General features: G+C 36.6%; 1 protein-coding gene across 2 annotated transcripts in view; it reads left to right on the top strand.

The window, feature by feature from the left end:
* USO1 (USO1 vesicle transport factor) overlaps nucleotides 1-20,109 on the top strand; it is a 92,091-nt gene that overhangs the window by 42,229 nt on the left and 29,753 nt on the right. For both annotated transcript variants that reach the window (XM_060148005.1, XM_060148004.1), the window contains exons 5-9: nucleotides 4,602-4,702; nucleotides 5,662-5,764; nucleotides 5,960-6,015; nucleotides 10,243-10,363; nucleotides 18,478-18,656. In XM_060148005.1, the coding sequence (XP_060003988.1) occupies nucleotides 4,602-4,702; nucleotides 5,662-5,764; nucleotides 5,960-6,015; nucleotides 10,243-10,363; nucleotides 18,478-18,656 (560 nt within the window). The remainder of the gene's footprint in view (nucleotides 1-4,601; nucleotides 4,703-5,661; nucleotides 5,765-5,959; nucleotides 6,016-10,242; nucleotides 10,364-18,477; nucleotides 18,657-20,109) is intronic.

Below are 20,109 nucleotides of genomic sequence, written 5' to 3'. Positions count from 1 at the left end.
CTGTATTGCCTCTCAAGAAAGTATTTGACTACTCCATACCCTAGCCATTCTGTTCATAAACAAATTACTTTTGCCTGTGTTAGCAGTTTGTCTTTTAGCAATTTCTCATTTCTCTTTCATGTTAAGTTCAGAGATAGTACTTGACAGTTAATTGCTCCTTTCTCTTTGAAACACTTTTTCACTCATTTCTCAGTCTCCACTGTCCCCTGATTTTCTTTCTGTCTGATGGCGCTACTTTATCTTTGTCTCCTTTGCTGTTTTCTTTCGTCTCCCCAGCCTCTTAACATTGGAACATTCCAGGGCACGGATTTCTTTCCTTCTCTATTCTCTCCTTTGGTGATCTCATCTAGGCTTGTGACTTCAAATATAGTCTGTATGCTTGCTTCTCAAATATATGTGTCCAACCCAGACCTCTCCACTGATGTCCATAATTGTATATTCAAATACTTACTTGATATCTCCAATTGGATTTCTTTTCCCCACACACAGCTTTATTGAATTATAATTGAAATATAATAAATGTACAGATGTACAATTTCATGAGTTCTGACATGTATAAACCCATGAAACCATCACCACCGCCACCAAAATAATGAACATATCCAAGTTTCCTTGTGCTTGTTTGTAATCCGTTCCTCCTCCTTCTAGCCCCATCAATCATAGATCTGTGATCACTGTAGATTACTTTGCATTTTTCTAGAATTTTATGTAAATGAGATCATACAGTATATACTCTCTTTTTGGTTCTTTTGGTCTGGCTTCTTTCACCCAGCATAATTATTCTGAGTTTCATTCATGGTGTATATCAATAGGTTAGTCCTTCTTATTGCTGAGTAGTATTGATATTTTGTTGTGTGAGTATATAACAATTTGTTAATCCATTCCCCTGTTGGTGGGCATTTGGCTTGTTTCCAAGTTTTTATCTGTTACGTTTGAAGCTTCGTACTATGTACAAGTCTTTTTGTGGACATGTATTTTCATTTCTCTTGAGTAAATACCTAGGAATAGAATGGCTAAGTGATAGTAGGTGTATATTTAACTTTATAAGAAACTGCCAAACTGTTTTTCAAAGTAGTTGTACCATTTTACATTGCCACTGGTGGTGTATGAGAATTCTAGTTCCTCTACATCCTCTCCAATACTTGATACGGTCTGTTTTTTTAAATTTTAGGTGTTCTAGTAGGTGTGAAATAGTATCTCACGGTAGTTTTAATTTGTGTTTTCATAATGAATGATTATATTGAACTTTTTTTTTTTTTTGCGGTACGCGGGCCTCTCACTGTTGTGGCCTCTCCCGTTGCAGAGCACAGGCTCCGCCGCGCAGGCTCAGCGGCCATGGCTCACGGGCCCAGCCGCTCTGCTGCATGTGGGATCTTCCCGGACCAGGGCACGAACCCGTGTCCCCTGCATCGGCAGGCGGACTCCCAACCACTGCACCACCAGGGAAGCCCTATATTGAACAATTTTTGATGTGATTATTTGCCATCCATATACCTTTTCATTCTTTGGTGAAGTGTTTATTCAAATCTTTTGTTCATTTTTTACTGGATTGTCATCTTATACTTGAGTTGTAAGAGTTCTGTATACATTCTAGATATAAGTCCTTGTGATGTATATTTCACAAATACTTTCTCCCAGTCTGTGACTTGCCTTTTTATTTTCCTAACATTGTCTTTTGAAGAGCAAAATTTTTAAGTTTGATTAACTCCAGTTTATCAATTTTTTTCTTATATAATTTGGACCTTTTGTTTCCTACTTATGAAACCTTTGCCAAACCTAAAATCACTAAGATTTTCTCCTGTGTTTTCTTTTAAAAGTTTCATAGTTTTAACTCTCATGATTAGGTCTGTGAGCCAATGGGTCTATTTCTGGACTTCCTATTCTGTTGGTCTCTATGTCTGTCGTTTTGCCTACGTGACATGTGTTGGTTACCCCACCTTTATATCTTGAAATTATGTAGTGTAAGTCCTCCAACTTTGTTCTTTTTCAAAATTATTTTGGCTCTTTTTGGTCCTTCACGCTCCCATATCAATTTTAGAATCAATTTGTCAATTTCTACAGAAAAAACTTACTGAGATTTTGATTGGGATTCTGTTAAATCTACAGATTGATTTGGGGCAAACTGACATTTTAACAATACTGTGCCTTCTAATACAAGAACACAGTATATATATTATTTAAGTCTTCTTTAATTTCTCTCAGCACCATTTTGGAGTTTTCAAAGTAAATAGGTCTTATACATTTTTTATCAGATTTATCCCTAAGTCTTTAATACTTTTTGATGCTGTTTTAATTGGTGCTGTTTTTTAAATTTGAATTTCTAATTGTTCATCACCAGTATATAGAAATGCAATTAATTTTGTATATTGACCTTTGATTCCACTTAACTTTGCTAAATTCACTCTCTAGTAAGTTATTTGTAGATTCCATAGGATTTTCTACATAGACAAACATGTCATCTGTAAATACAGTTTTACTTCTTCCGTTCCAGTCTGTATGCCTTTTATTCTTTTTCCTACCCTATGGCACTAAGATCTCCAGTACAATGTTGATTAGAATTGGTGAAAGTAGATATTCTTGCCTCTTTCCTCATCTTAAGTGGAAAGCATTCAATCTTTTACCATTAAGTTTGATGTTAGCTATGTTTTTTGTAGATGCCCTGTATCATCCAATCTTGTGACTTTAAATATCATTTTTATGTTTATCGTTCTAATGTATATGTCCAACCCAAACTTATCCACTGACAGCTGTGCTTGTGTTTATCCAACTGCTTACTTGATTGATATCTCCACTCAAATTTTTATATCTCAAACTTAACACATCCAAAACTAAACTTATGATTCTGTCTATACTCTCAACTTGCTTCTTCCAGTGTTTCCAATCTCAGTAAGTGGCAGTGCCATCCTTCCACTTCTTTAGGCTGAAACCTTAGAACCACCTTTCCTTTTTTTCCCCCCTTCTCATACCCCTGTAAGGAATATGCCAACAAATCTTGTTCCTTCTATTTTCATAAGAATTGTAACCAGTGTCTAAGTCAGTTTCACCACTTACCTTGATTATTGTCTCCTAATCGCTCTCCTTATTATTTCCCTCTTTCCCTGACATCTTAGCACAGCCAGACTAGTCCTTTTAAAAGTAAAGTATTTTTTGTTTAAGTAATGTAGTTTTTAAGGTTCAGAAACTGAATTCTTTTACTGATGCAAGAGATGATAAAAGAAATATTTCTTAGGGTTTCCGAAGGATAAACCTAGCATATTAATCAATATGTGAGAAATTAGGTTTTATTAATAACCCAGAATATTAAAATATTCTTTTCTACTTTTGGTCTCTTCTTTTTTCTCTTTTCTCTACAAATAATTAGATGAGATTATCACTGTCACTGTCAGATTGTCTTGCTATTCTTGTCATCTGCTGGGTTTTTTCCATTTCTAAAGTATATTAATATTAAAATCTCACATTTAAAAAAGAACTATTTGAGAGATAATAAATATGTTTGATCTTAACTGCCAACTCCTTTGGTTTATAATCACTGCCTGGAGCAATATGTGGAAAAGGCTTAGCTATGTCTGGAATGGGTAAGGGGATGGGGAGTAGTGTATTTGCCATCTCTCAATTGCATTTATTAGAGTAGGCAGATTTTAAATGATAATTTGCTTTGGCAGTTGTTGCTTCAGTTTTTAGTGATCCTTTACATTTTTTTGACAAAGTACATTGAAACAACAAATAGCTTAAAGACTTTTTTTTTTTTTTTTTTTGCCGTACGCGGGCCTCTCACTGTTGGGGCCTCTCCCATTGCGGAGCACAGGCTCCGGATGCGCAGGCTCAGCGGCCGTGGCTCATGGGCCTAGCCGCTCCGCGGCATGTGGGATCCTCCCGGACCAGGGCACGAACCCGTGTCCCCTGCATCGGCAGGCGGACTCTCAACCACTGCACCACCAGGGAGGCCCCAGCTTAAAGACTTTTAAGTGTTAAGGACAAATATAAAATCTTTTAAAGAATAAGTGAAAACTTAAATGCAAATTCTGGTTTTATTGCCGAATAACTATAAGACATATATGTTGATTTGCTTGAAAAAGATACTGAAAAATCTGTAGATGATTGGTTTAATTTTAAAATTAAATTATTTAACATAGTAACAGAGTCAGCAAGGACTATATGTTCAGTAATGTTTGTGGGGGAGGAGCTTTTGAGGTATAATTTACATACATTAAAATTTATTCTTTGGGGTTGTATAGTCCTGTGTGTTGGGCAGATGTATACAGTAGTATAACCACTATCACATTTGAGATAGAATATTTCCATCACCCCAATAAATTCCCTTGTACTCGAGTTAGAAGTTTAACCGAAAAATAACCTTGAGAAAATGTGAAAATCTAAATATATTTTCTTTGAATATCATATTTAAACAATTAAAGAATAAAAATTTATTTAAATGACCTTGAAACTTATTTTAAGGATATGTCTTTCTAGCATAATTGTGGTATCACTTCCAGGCACACTGTTCCAAGAAAATTATCATTTCTGCTTAGCTTTTTCAACAAAAAGGATACTTTAAAATAACAAAGCATCATATTCAAATACTTTATCTTTGAATATTACAGAAGAAAACTCCACAAGACAGAGTGAGGATTTGGGAAGCCAGTTTACAGAAATTTTCATTAAGCAGCAAGAAAATGTCACTCTTCTGTTATCTTTATTAGAGGTAAGTAAAGAACCTTGCTATTTTTGTCATCTTAATAAGCTTGTTTTGTTGCCCTTTTGGGTGTTACTGAGGAAGCAACATATATAGATACCTTTTTTTAAAAAATAAATTTATTTATTTATTTATTTTTGGTACGTTGGGTCTTCGTTGCTGCACGCGGAAGCCTAGTTGTGGTGAGCGGGGGCTACTCTTTGTTGCAGTGCACAGGCTTCTTGTTGCAGAGCACGGGCTCTAGGCACGCAGGCTTCCGTAGTTGTGGCTCATGGGCTCTGGAGCGCAGGCTCAGTACTTGTGGCGCACGGGCTTAGTTGTTCCGCGGCATGTGGGATCTTCCTGGACCAGGGCTTGAACCTGTGTCCCCTACATTGGCAGGTGAATTCTTAACCACTGCACCACCAGGGAAGCCCCTATATACCTTTTCAAGATAGTGAAATTTGTTGTGTCATTACAAGAGATTCACACGTGTGTTTTTTTTTTTTTTTTTTTTTTTTTGCGGTACGTGGGTCTCTCACTGCTGTGGCCTCTCCCACTGCGGAGCACAGGCTCTGGGCGCACGGGCTCAGCGGCCATGGCTCACTCCGTGGCATGTGAGATCTTCCCGGACCGGGGAGCGAACCCGTGTCCCCTGCATCGGCAGGCGAACTCTCAACCACTGCGCCACCAGGGAAGCCCTCACACGTGTGTTTTAAGAACTGTGTAGTCTCTTAGAATACTGTCTGCTTCTTATTTCCATTTTTACAAAGTACTGTTATATCTAGTCAACAACAGTTTAATCAGTTTGATCAATTTATATTAACTCTTTTCTTTTTATTGCTTTTTATTTCTTAAGTTAATTTTTTAAAGTTTGACAAACTCTTTTTTTGTTTGTTTATAGTTTTTGGTACCATTCTACTAGTTGAAAAGTTTTGCTTGAAAATGTGAATTACAAATGTTAAATATTTTAAATTCCTATATTGTAGGAGTTTGATTTCCACGTCCGCTGGCCTGGTGTGAAACTTCTTACTTCTCTTTTAAAACAACTAGGGCCTCAAGTGCAGCAAATTATTTTAGTCAGTCCTATGGGTAAGTGACTCATCTTCCTTATATTATTTTGATTTAAAAGTGAGGATCATAAAAAACAAAAACAAACAAAGTAAAATTGAGGATCATTCCTACGGGGGGGGGACCGAAATGATGTGTTAATAAATTGTTTATAATTTGAATCACTATTTGTGTTTTTGATCTGCCAGTGTTTTTCACATGGTTATATGTTTCTAGGTGTTTCAAGGTTGATGGACTTATTAGCGGATTCCAGGGAAGTTATACGTAATGATGTAAGTCAAGTTTGAAGAAAAGTCTAAGAATATGCAGCTTTTTTTCTCTTTTTGCAAATGAAATCTTTGTTGACCCTTATTCAGAGTCATAGAAGTTAGATTTGGAAAGTTGGGGTAATGGTTTAGACCTTTTTAAGTTATATACAAGGCCACATTTTTTCTTTGTTTCCAACCTATTCAGTATTTTGGCTTAGACAAATGACTTTGCTATTCAAATTTATGCCTTCCACAAGTTTAGGATTTCTTCCATCCTTTTCTGAAAGGTTGTACTGACACCAAATTCTACCTCCAAAAAGAGCAGAGGAAACACCCCTAGACATTGAACTGCATAAACTTAACAAAGTGTAACATTTGGAACCATCACCCTTAGTTGATTGAATACATATTTCAAAGGATTTTCCTTGTAATCTCTATTTAACTATAGAGCGTGATTTGCTTTGGAGTTAATTTTTCATTCTGATTTAATATTTGCATATACATTTGAGTATTTTCTATTGATGAATATTGTTTTGTTGCTTGAACGTTCTTTTCTGTTGTTATCTACAAGTTGATCAAAACCATAATACTTTAGATAGCAATTGGAAAAATCTTTTTTTTTTTTTTTTTGCCGTACACGGGCCTCTCACTGTTGTGGCCTTTCCCGTTGCGGAGCACAGGCTCTGGACGCACAGGCTCAGCGGCCATGGCTCACGGGCCCAGCCGCTCCACGGCATGTGGGATCTTCCCGGAGCGGGGCACGAACCTGTGTCCCCTGCATCGGCACGCGGACTCCCAACCACTGCGCCACCAGGGAAGCCCCTGGAAAAATCTTTAAAATTAAAATTTAGAGCTAGGGGATCTTATCAAGCTAATTCAGTCTCCATATTTACACTGAGAAGCCCAAGACTCACAGAAACCAAGTGACTTGTTCTTTGTTAGTGATGTCTTATTCATCTTTGTGTTTGTGGTACCTAGCCCTGTACCTTTCTCATCTTAAGTGCTAATAAATACCATTTGGATTGCTTTTAGTCTCACAACTGTTTCCTGACAAAGCAGAGACAAAACTGAAATGCTCTTGACTTCTAATCCACATAGACAGTTTTTTTTTTTAGCTTTGCATTTAAAATTTTGTAGTACCTACGTCAATGCAGTAATATAAGTGGTGAAATGATATAGTAGTATAACTCATGAGAAGGACAGTTTTTATTCTTTAATATTCTTTTAAGAATTGTGTACCTATCTATTAGGAATTTTGAGTGTCTTTTCTTGACTAAAATATTAGTATGTATCTTAAACCTGAATTTGGTGTTCTGCTCTTCTCTTTCCTTTAACTCTCTACTCTTTTTTTTCTTTTCCTAACCTTTTTTCCTCAGTTTTTATTTGAGACAGATAAAATGATTGTCTATGTTGGCTTTCATTACTTTTATGATTAGAGATTAAGTTATATTTTTGCTGTGATGTTTAGATTTTGGAGTTTTATAGCCATCTTTCCTTTGGCTTCACAGATTCATTTAAATTCTTTGTGGAGACTTACTATCGAACATTATGCAGTAAAACGCAGTGTAATACACCCCAGTTGACTCCAGCAACCAGTGGAAACTAACTGGCACCTGTGGCAGCTACTAGTGGCACTCTGTTACTGCCCAGAATAATACACTGCTTCCGCCCCCCCCCCCCCCGCATCCTTTGTATCTTTTTCTTTCTTTATCCTTCTTTTAAAATTCTCTTTTCATTTCCTTCTTTTTAATATTTCTCATTGCGTTCAATGACAGTTATTAATATTGACTAACCTCTCTGGGAGCCTGTTGGTAAAGATTTTTAGCCTCAGTTTGTTTTATATTTGAAACATTGAATTTGATCTGGATTTAGAGAATTAGTTGGTCATTTATCATAGATACAGTGAACTATCATATTTATTTATGTTACTTAGGGCTTAAAAATTAGCAAGAAAGGTTGAGAAAACTCTAGGAAGTAACTACCAGCTCACTTCTAAATGATAGACTGTAATTCCATTCTTTAATTTTTAGTTTTTTATTATGAGAAATGTAAACACACATGAAAGTAGAGAGAATACAGACAAACCCGTCCCCTAAACCCATTAATTTTCAAGATTTTATTATACTTACTTCATCCATCCCTCCCCTCACCACTCTCCTTTATTTTTGACTAGAGTATTTAAAAGGAATCAAACAATCTGTATAATTTCACTATTACATACTTCAGTATACATGTTGTGTGTGTGTGTGTGTGTGTGTGTGTGTGTATTTCCTTATATAACTACAATGCCATCACATTTAATGAGATAACAACTTTGTCTTAGCTCTCATTAAATAAGGTAACTATTTCTACACTCAAGTTTCCCAGTTGTCTCATAAATGTCTTTTACAGTTGGTTTCTTCAAATTAGTTTCCAGACAAGGCTCTCTCATTACATTTGATTGTTAATGTCTGTTAACTTTCTAAAGGGCTTGATTAAGTTCTGGTTCACCTCTTTGCTTTGATATTTCCTAGATGATGCAGTGTACTTAATTTTGCAGCACATCAGGAAATGTAATATCTGGCTGTCTCACTTGTAGTGATCGGTGGGTTTGATTCAGGTGGTGACAGCCAGATCCCTCCATGGATCCCTTCATCCATTACATCTGATCATTCATTAATGATCATTGCCTGATTCATTTATTTTGTTAAGAGTTTCAAAATGATGATTTCTATAATTCTGTCATTCATTCACATTTATTCGGCTGTAACCTTCCTCAAAGAAGAACTTTACTTCATCAACCAGTATATTTTATTACCCTGAATTATAATTCATAGATGAAAGGGAGGATAAATAGCTAAATCCCTTTAATTACCAGTTTTTAAAGTAAGGAATTGGTGCCCACTTACTTTCAATGACCAATGAGTATACTTTCATTTCTAGTAACATTAGTGGATGTGTTTGATTAGAGGAATATGTCTCTTAATAGTCAGGGAAAAGAAACTGATATGTATTGAGAACTTAGGTTCTATAGGAGTTATTTTATCTCCTTTAGTCCTCATAAAAACCCTATGACAAAGATACCATCCTTGTTTTACACATGGGTATACTAAGACTTACATTACATAAATTACATACAGAGTTTATGTAATTTGCTTCAAGTTGCACAGCTAGTAAGTAGACCTTTAAAAAACCCACTGTATCGAACTCATAACCTTAGTGTTCTTTCCACTGTATTTATTCCTCCCTTTGTTAGCAGTTAAACTCAAGTTAACATTAAGTAGGAGAATATGACATGTAAAAATAACCACTTTTGCTTTCTTTCTCATCTAATGTTGAGACTGGACAGTAAGGGAAATGAGTAGGAAAAGCCCAGTAAGGCTGTGGGTATTTTTTGTCTTATATAAATACTTACTTGCCCAGTACTGACAGCCAACAGCTTATTTGACTCTGGAACTTTTGAACTACTTAGTTGCTCTTCCTCTTCCTCTAAGAAAATTAAATATTTTCTGTCTCTTTGACCATTATGGTATTGTTGGGCTCCTGTGGGCTCATAAAATACTTGTTGTTTGATAGTGAAATAAGCAGAAATGGTTAACAGTGACTATTTCTTGAATAATAAAGAAGTTGCAAAATATATAACCTAAATCTAGCTCAACAGGAGCTGAGAAAACTAAAAATCAGAAGCAAAGACTACTGAGAATTGTCTCACACTAGACATGGTGTTCATGAGGCATGAATTCTCATTCTTCTTTTTTTCTATCAACTTAGAATCAAGTTTTGGGGATTTCCGGGCCAGATAATTACAAGAATATCTGAACATTCCCTGCTAAAATGTGGTGATGTTTATTGATTTATATTATTGATTTCACAATTTTTTATTGTTACTATTGTGAAGCATGTACCGAGGCATTACTGAGACAAATATAATCATGTTCAACTCTCTTAGACCACAGTGAAAGCCAGGTAATGAATGATTGATGAATTGATGAATATGCAAGAATTGTTGTATATTTATATTGTACGGTGAAAAGAGAACTGAATTAGGAATTGGTAGACATGGGTTCCAGTCAAGGATCTGTCTTTCGAGATTTATATAGCTTAGGGAGGTAAATTGCTCACCTTCTCTGTCCTTGTTTGCCCTATCTATAAAGTGAAGGAGTTGGACTTGTGAAATTCCTGCCACTTCTAAAACTCAGTGGTTTTTAAAGTAATTTTTAAATGTCTTGTAAAAGTTGTATTCCACTAAACATTATCTTTCTTCTCCATAAGGGCGTCTTACTACTACAGGCACTAACAAGAAGCAATGGAGCAATCCAGAAAATTGTTGCTTTTGAAAATGCTTTTGAGAGACTACTGGACATTATTACCGAGGAGGGGAACAGTGATGGAGGTATAGTATGAAGAGATTGATTTGGAAAGATTCCTTTTGTTCTCATGGACTTGTTAACTTTTCAGGAATGCAACTGAAGGGAGAAATGAGGACATACATTTTCTTTGTTGTTTTGTTAGATGTTGAGAGAGGCTTCCCTGAGGGAGGATGGATACTTTATATTCTTTCTTTCTTCCATTATGGTGTGTCGAATATGGATTTCTTTTTATTTATCCTGTTTAATATTTGTTAAACTTCCAGAATCTGTTGATATCTTACATCATTTCTGGAAAATCTCAGCTATGTCTCCTCAAATACTGCTCCATCACATTTTTTCCTATCTTTCTGAACTCAGATTCAGTTCTCTGTCATATGATTAGATTCTCACTTTATCATCTTACTTTCTTGTCTGCATTTTCTTTTTATCTTTTCAGGCTTTCTTCTGGATTATTTCTTCTGACCTGTTTTCTATTTAAACGATTCTCTCTTCACCTGTATTTGATCAGCTTTTGAATGTGTCCATTGAGTTTTAAATTTTTCTTTTCTAGAAGTTCTGCTTGTTTCTTTGGCAGATTTGCTAGGTAATTTTTTTATAACTTCGTTTTCTCTGCATGTATTTTCAACTTATCTTTCATTTCTTTGAATATAAGAAACAATTACTTCACGATCTCTGTCTGATAATCGCAGTATTTTAAGTCTTTGTGGGTCTGATACTTTGCTCTGCTGGTTCTTACACATGGTACAACATTTTCTGTGTACATGGTTCTCTTTGACTATGTTTTGTGTTGTACTTAGCAGAATTACTTATAGGAATTTGAATCCTAGGATGAAAGTAATTTCTTTCAGAGAAAATGTGCTTGTTTCTGCCAAGCCCTGGGGGTGCAGTTTGTCTGGGATCACCTCATTCCAGATTGAAGGGTTGATATTCCCTGGACTACTCAGGTAATGCAAACCCGAGCTACAAAACCTATGAGGACTAGTTAACTTTGCATTTTTTGCACCCTGAGGATATATCCTTTTTTGTTTTTTTTTTTTCCTTAGGATATATCCTTTTGAGGTCCCATTTTATTAGGTGAAAAGTTTTCTGTTAGATTCCTTCCCTACCTTGTGTATACCCTTGGCTTTGGTTTGTTTTCCCTCTGTCCCATGAGACTGTCAAAATAAAAAGTTTAGATTTATCAAGATTGAGAAATGTACTGCCAGCCAAAAGGTACTTTTATACTTAACTATCTGTATAGATATCCATTTTCTTGTCAGTTTTAGCCTGCTGTACTATCACTTCTTCGTTGCTCCTAGGCTTTTTTTTTTAATTCAGCATTTTTGTTGTTTTTAATGAGAAATTGATCAAAAAACCTAGCACTAGAGTCAGAGGAGAAAAATGAGTTTATTTGCATTCACTGAACTGGGGTTAGCAAGTAGTGTAGTATAGGTGACAGTTGGCTTACTAATCTGGAAGGCAGGGCCAGCCTGGTGATAAAGATTTGAGAGTCTTTATAATATAGGTAAAACTTAGATAAACAAGAATAAAAAATTAGATAAACAAGAAAGATTAGATGAGTCACTTAGAGTAAGTGAAGAGTGAGAAGGGAAGTGCTAGGACAAACCCTAAGGAATACAAATTGTTAAGAGATCATAGAGGAAGAGGTATCAGTAAAAGACTGAGAAGAAACAGGCCGCGAGGGAAGAGGAGAACCACACTTAGAAGGGTTGGGGGAATTGGTAGCAGTGTAAGAAGTCACTGAGATATCAAGATAGGACAGAAATGTATCTGTAGGACTTGGAACATAGACATCATTGGTGACCTTGGGGACAGCATTTGTGTTTAGTGGTTGCCTCAGAATCAAGATTGTAGTGTCAGAGGAGTAAGTTAGAAGAGAGAAAATAGAATAGCAGAGAAAACTCATATCAGGAATTTGGTAAAGTCAGGGGAGAGCCAGGTGAACAGAACTGGAGGTTGACAAGGAACTATTTTTCTTTTCTTAAATTTTTTTTTGAGATATGAAATATTTCAAACATACAGAAAACAATAGAAAATAGCATAACAAACACTTGTGCACCTACCATCCAGTTCTTTTAAATAAAGTATCCTTCTGAATATAATCTCACAACTTACTGTTTTGGTTTTTTTTTTATTAATTTTTTTTTTTTCCGCCACACGGCATGCAGGATCTTAGTTCCCCAACAAGGGATTGAACCGGCACCCCCTGCAGTGGAAGCTCGAAGTCTTTACCACTAGACTGCCAGGGAAGTCCCACAACTTGCTGTTTTTAATTCAACATTGTGTTTCTGAGATTTATCCATGTTGATACATGTTACTCTAGTTCATTTATTTTAAGTGCTATATATTATTCTGTATTATGAATATACTATGATCTATTACTTTCTGATTGAGTTGACAATTAGGTAGTTTCTATTTTTGCTAATATAAACTGTTACAGTGAATGGTCTTTATGTATTTACTTGTGTGTTAAGTTTCTCTATATACCTACAAATAGAGTTGTACTTTTTTCACCATTACCAGATATTGTCGAATGGCTCTCTTAAGTGGTTTTATCAACCTATACTCCATCAGCAGTGTTTTCAAGTTCCTGTTTCTTCACATCCTTGTCAGTCCTTCCTTGCCAATTTGATGAGTGTGAGATAATGTCTTATTGAGATTTTATTTCATTTCTTAAATTAATGAGATTAAGCATATTTTCATGGGAGTAGTCACCATTTATTTTTGTTTATCTTTTACCCCTCTGAATTACCTTCTCACCCGTTTTTGTATAAGATCGTTTTTCCTTTTCCAGTTGATTACTGGGAGTTCTTTATGTATTCTGGATACTAATCATTTGTTGATTATACATGTTTCAGTTATCTTCTATTAATTTGTTTATAGTGTTTCTATTAAAGTTTAAAATTTTAGCGTAATAACATGTTGGGTTTTTTTTAATAGTTTATGCTTTTATGTTTTGTTTAAGAAATCTATCTCTACCTCAAGGTCATAAAGAGTTTCCATCACTTTCTTATACTGAAGCCTTTTAAAATGTGTCTTTTACATTTAATTAATAGGGATTTTGCATTTGAATGATGTTATAAGATTTGTGATCAAATTTCCATACGTGTGAAGGTCTGTTTCTGAGTTCTCTGTTATGTTCCATTAGTCTGTCTAGTTCTACACTAAAACCACAGTCTTTTAATTACAAAAGCTTCATAATAATATCCTATCTATTAGAATATAGGAAAAATTTCCTATCTTGGCCCTCTTCAGAATTGTCTTATGCGTCTTTCCCTTTTATTCTTCATATGAATGAAATTCTTTACTAGTCAAGTTATCTGAGAATCCTAGTTGGGATTTTGATTGGAAATATATTGAGTTGTTTGGGTTTTTTTTTTTAAGTTATTATTTATTCATTTATTTTTGGCTGCGTTGGGTCTTCGTTGCTGTGCACAGGCTTTCTCTAGTTGTGGCGAGCAGGGGCTACTCTTAGTTGTGGTACGCAGGCTTCTCATTGCAATGGCTTCTCTTGTTGCGTAGCACAGGTTCTAGGCATGCGGGCTTCAGTACTTATAGCACGCGGGCTCAGTAATTGTGACTCGTGGGCTCTAGAGCACAGGCTCAGTAGTTGTGGCACACAGGCTTAGTTGCTCTGCGGCATGTGGGATCTTCCCGGACCAGGGCCAGAACGCATGTCTCCTGCATTGGCAGGCAGATTCTTAACCACTGCACCACCAGGGAAGTCCTGGAAATATATTGAGTTTAAAGATTAAGGAGAATCGTCATTGACTTTTTCTATCCATGAACCCAGGTATATCTTTTAATCTATTCAGGTCTTCTTTTATGTCTTTCAGTAATGTTTTATAATTTTGAGCACAAGAATTGTATATTTTTTTTATTAGATTCATTTCTAGGCATCTTATACTTTTTGTTACATGTGAATGGGATCTTTTTTATTACATTTTCAAATTGGTTACTACTTGATTTTTGTATATTGATCTTGTATCCAACCATCTTATTAAACCATTAGTTCTCCTTGGACTTTCTGTGTAGATACGATATTTTCTACAAATAAGTGTAATCTTTTTTCTTTTCAGTTCTTATACCACTGTTCTTTGTCTCATTGCACTGATTAGAATCTTTAGTACAGTGTTGAATAGTTGCTGACTGTAATGAGAATGTTGATGTTTCACCTTTAAGTTTGATTTTTGCTAAGAGTTTTTATCATGAGTTTTGCATTTTAATAACTGTTTTTATTTTTTTCTACATCTGTGGAAATTATCAGATTATTCTCCTTTAATCTAAAAGGGCTTTTTCTTTAAAATGGAAGAGACTACAACAACTGTGAGCAAGCGGAGAGGGGACAGAGATATGATATGAGAGAGAGAGAGAGAAAGAAAAGACAACAATCAGTGGTACATAATACCTGAAAAAGGAGGAAGTTATTAGAATCCACAGGAGAGGTAGGAACTGGCTGTTTAAGATAGGAGAAGAAGGAGCTCATCTTCCATCATAACGGGGGATAGTGCAGGTGAAGATGCAAGTCCTTTTTCACATTTAATGACAGGGAGTTGAGTTGAAGGCAGAGGCATATGCTGAGAGTGAAAAAGGAGGACACAGTTGAGAATCATGGAGAAGACTGAAAATAGTCTTTTGGAGGATAGGAGAGCTTGTTGACTATTGTAATTAGGAAGATTTCCAGTCAAGGATAAAGGCCCCATTGAGGGTGTTCACCATGATTTCATAGCAGTGCAGGCTACTTGATTATGTGATCCCCTGTCTCCCCCAGTACTCAGCTGTCTAGGTACAGATATAGAAAAAAAACCAGGCAGGCAGTTTTTGACAGGATAGTGCCTTTCCAGGCGGGTGCTATGAAAAGATAGTGAGACAAGAGAGCTCAGCAAATTACCTGTAGGGTGGAAGAAATGAAGACCTATATGTGCTAAGCTAGATAGGGAAGGAAGTAAAGACAGAAGAGTTTTTAAAAAGAAGAAAGGGGGCTTCCCTGGTGGCGCGGTGGTTGAGAGTCCGCCTACCGATGCAGGGGACGCGGGTTCGTGACCCGGTCCAGGAGGATCCCACGTGCCGCGGAGCGGCTGGGCCCGTGAGCCATGGCCACTGGGCCTGCGTGTCCGGAGCCTGTGCTCCGCAACGGGAGAAGCCACAACAGTGAGAGGCCTGCGTTCCGCAAAAAAAAAAAAAAGAAGAAAGAAGACTTGTTGATGGGTTGAAAATCTCAGGGAAGCCACAGAACAGATATATTGAGAATACTTGAGCTGGAAAGATGGGAGGTTTTAGTAATAGAGTAAGGGTTATCTCTGAAGATGAGGCCAAGGAACTGAGGGGTCCAGATATTAGATGGGTTGTCATTGAAATTGAAATCAAGAGTGACAGCAGAACATGGAGATAGAAAGAAGACTCCAAGTGAGGTGCTGGTGTTTGCAGTGAACAAGGAGTAGTGACCATGAATTTGTTACAAAACTGCAGTGAGGACTAGTAATAGATGGTACAGCCAGATGGCCTGAGCCTCAGTGAGTAAAAGTAATTTACTCTTAGATGAAAGAGAAAATGGTTAAGTGGGGCTTCACTAAATTGAAAATTTAGTCTGCAAAAGACACTGCTGAGAGAATGCAAAGATAAGCCACAGACTGAAAGAAAAGATTTGCAAAACACATCTGGAAAAGGACTTGTATCCAGAATGTACAGAGAACTCTTAAAGTTCAATAAGAAGTAAAGAAACAACCCAATTAAAAAATGAATAAAAGATCTGAGCAGATGTATCACCAAAGAAAATATATAGATGGTATATAGCATATGAAAAGACACTCAACATCATATATCATTAGGGAAATGCAAACTAAAACAATGAGACGTCACTATACACCTATTAGGCAAAAATCCAGAACACTGACAACACCAAAAGTAAGCAAGGGTGTAGAACTCTCATGTACTGCTGATGGGAATGCAAAATGATACAACCATTTTGGAAGACCGTTTGGTGGTTTCTTACTAAGTTTAACATACTCTTAACATACAGTCCAGCAATCACACTCCTTGGTATTTACCCAAATGAGTAGAAAACTTATATCTACACAAATCCTGCACGTGAATATTTATGGCAGCTTTATTCATAATTGCCAAAACTTGGAAGCAACCAAGATGTCCTCCAGTAGGTGAATGGATAAACAAACTGTGGTACATTCAGACAATGGAATATTATTCAACGATTAAAAAGTTTTCAAGCCATGAAGTCCTGGAGGAACCTTAAATGCATATTGCTAAGTGAAGTAACACAGTCTGGAGAGGCTACATACTTTATGATTCCAAGTATATGACATTCAGAAAAGACAAAACCATAAAGAGACAGTAAAAAGACCAGTGGTTGCCTGGGATTTGGGGGTAGGAAGAAAGAGGAACGAATAGGTGGAACACAGGATTTTTAGAGCAGTGAAACTATTCTGTATGATACTGTAACCGTGGGTACATGAAATTATACATATGTTGAAATCTATAGAATTTACAACACAAAGAGTGAACCCTAATGTAGACTATGACGTGAGTTAATAATGTATCAATATTCATTCATCAGTTTAACAAATGTACCACACTAATGCTAAGTGGTAATAGCAGTGGAAACTGACACGAAGAGAGTATATGGGAATTCCCTTTATTTGTTGCTCAGTTTTTCTGTAAACCTGAAGCTGCTCTGAAAAATCAAGTCTGTTTTTTGGAGTTTTTGTTGTTTTGTTTTGGTTTTGACCCTGCCGCACGACTTGTGGGATCTTAGTTTAGTTCCCCAACCGGGGATTGAACCCAGGCCCTCAGCAGTGAAAACGCAGAGCCCTAACCACTGGACCACCTGGGAATTCCCTAAAATCTGTTCATTTTTTAAAAGCAATTAATTCTTCCTTTTTTTTTTTTTTTTTTGTTTTTGTGGTACGCGGGCCTCTCACTGTTGTGGCCTCTCCCGTTGCGGAGCACAGGCTCCGGACGCACAGGCTCAGTGACCATGGCTCATGGGCCCAGCTGTTCTGTGGCATGTGGGATCTTCCCGGACGGGGGCACGAACCCGTGTCCCCTGCATCGGCAGGCGGACTCTCAACCACTGCGCCACCAGGGAAGCCCCGCAATTAATTCTTATAATCGTGCAGCTTAACTAGTAGGAGCAAAAGTGTGCATGTACTACACAGAGGAACCTACTCGCTGTGAGCATCCAGCCTCTTTATTTCATATGCTTTGCAGAGGAAACAGAGCTCATTGGTTAGGAAGCCTGAGGAGTGGCCAGATACATGTAAGGAGAACCAGGAGGGAGTCGTTAGTGTTTTAGAAACCAAAAGAAGAGGAAGTTTCAAGGAAGAGGCATAAAGACAGCAATGTCAAATGCTTCTTAGCGATTAAATAATATATGATTGATTTATTCAACAAATATTTAGTAGTGACCTACCATGTATACATCTGATATCTTGTCTCTCTCTCTTTTTTTTTTTTTTTTTTTGGCCTCACCACGTGGCATGCGGGATCTCATCAAACCTGCGCCCCCTGCAGTGGGAGCGCACAGTCTTAACCGCTGGACCACCAGGGAAGTCCCGAAATGTAGACTGTTTTTTAAAAGCCATTTTACTTTCTTCTTGGAATGCTGTTCTGCATCCCACCCACTTCATGTGACTAATTCCTGCTTATCTTTCCCATTGGTGTTTATTTTATTATTATTATTTTATTTTGGCCACACCATGTGGCATGTGGGATCTTGTCTCTATATCTGCTGAGGATACAGAGAGGTAAGTAGGACATTCCCAAATTCCTGTCTTCATGAATTATAATCTAGTGAAGACAGATACTGCATAATAATAAAAGGGGCAGGCTACTGTGAGAGCATATAGCTGGTGATCCTAACCTACTCACTGGATCTTGCTAATCATTCTTGAAGAAATGATGTGTAAGCTGGATTTGAAGAAAAAATGTGAGTTACTGAGGTGAGTGGATAGTTGAAAATAGAAGTCAGGAGATCACTGGGGGACCTGAGAAGGAGCAGGCTCACTGCCATGCATACTGAAGAGATGCTGAGCACTGAGAGTTTTCTTTTGAAATGTTTGAGGATTGAATTTTCCTTCAGGTTTCATCAGCCTCAACATTCCATTCTACATTCTTTCCCCAGGTATAGTAGTGGAAGATTGTCTGATTTTGCTTCAAAACCTGTTAAAAAACAACAATTCCAATCAAAACTTTTTTAAAGAAGGCTCATATATTCAGCGTATGAAACCTTGGTTTGAAGTTGGAGATGAAAATTCAGGCTGGTCCGCACAGAAAGTGACTAATCTGCACCTAATGCTACAGGTATACTGTCCTTAGACATAAATGTGGTAAGAATTTTGACAGTGATACTTTCAAAGAAAAGAAAATGGCTTGTGTTTGATAAATCCAGGATGTTGAGTTGATTTCAGATGGGCTTTAAAAAAAAAAAAACGCTTTTAATATGGAGATTTGCAGTTATATGCAGAGATGGAGATCCCCCCACACACACACCCATCAGTTAGTTTCAATAATTATTAACATCTGGCAGTTTTGTTTCATCTTTTATCCCTCTCTCTGGCCCTGCAGGATTATTTTAAAGCAAATCCAAACATACAGTTTCCTGATAGGTTTTGCACTAGAAAATAACAGGTTAGCTTGTTGAGTTGAATTTTTAAAATCTACTATCTTCAGTTAAGGTTCTAATATCATAAATTTTAATACTCAGAATATTAAGTTCAAAGAAATCCATTCAGTAAACATTTACTGAGAGCCAGGCCCTGGATGCTTGGAAATGAATGGTAATGTCCCTGCCCCCAAAGATTAATAGTCTTGAGTTTTAAATCTAATACAAGTTAAATTGACAAATCACATGTAATTTTATTTAAGCTTTATGGTGAAAGCTTGGTGATGATAGACAGTAAAAGTGAAGACAGTAGGATCCCAAATGAATTCTACATCAGAGAAAATGACGAAGTTTTTAGAATATTTTACTTACTTATCCCTTTATTGAATTCCCCTTCTCCAGACCCTTAAGCTTATACGGGTCTCCCACCTTACTGACTCTCTAGTGATTCCTGTGGGTCTTCGAGTGTCTCTGAATTGTGCCTGCATCTCTGAAGTTGTGTTCCTCAAAACTAGATGGTTAATCAGACTGGTAATTAGAATCCACATATTGTTGCATGCTCTGGGAGTTGCCTGCATAGTGTTGATTGATAATTAGGGTGACCATATGCCCCAGGTCACCAGGCCAGTGTTCATTTTGTAATTACTAATAGTGTCCTCTTTCACTTCAAAAGTGTTCCAGTTTAGATAATAAATTATATAGTTAGCCTATTTAGAATATGCCTAAAAACTGTCAGGAAGATATTTTACAGGAGAACATGGGCAGAATCTTTCTATTTATACTCCCATCTTCATTGTCTATATTTTTACTTGTCAGTATTACACATTTCAAGGCCATTAGTTTTTTATGTTTTAGAAATAGTGTCCCAGTGGTAAGCTTGATATTTTTGCTCACCATTGCTTTCTTAATAAAGGAAATTCCTCTAGAAAAGTAACTTTCAAAACATGATTAGAGAAAATGAAGGGATCTGATGATGTACAAATTACATATATGTTTCCTGCCAGAGTGAAAATTTAAACTGCTTGAGCAGCTTACTGTTTTATAGCTTAGGGTACTACGTAAATAATTATTTTTGAAGGCAGTGTCACTTGTTAAAAAGTAAAAGTACTATTTTACCCCCTAAAAAAATTTAGAATATAAATATTTATATAA

The sequence above is a fragment of the Lagenorhynchus albirostris genome, chromosome 4, assembly GCF_949774975.1.
Source record: "Lagenorhynchus albirostris chromosome 4, mLagAlb1.1, whole genome shotgun sequence".
NCBI lineage: Eukaryota > Metazoa > Chordata > Mammalia > Artiodactyla > Delphinidae > Lagenorhynchus > Lagenorhynchus albirostris.
This window is presented reverse-complemented; position numbering and strand designations above follow the sequence as displayed.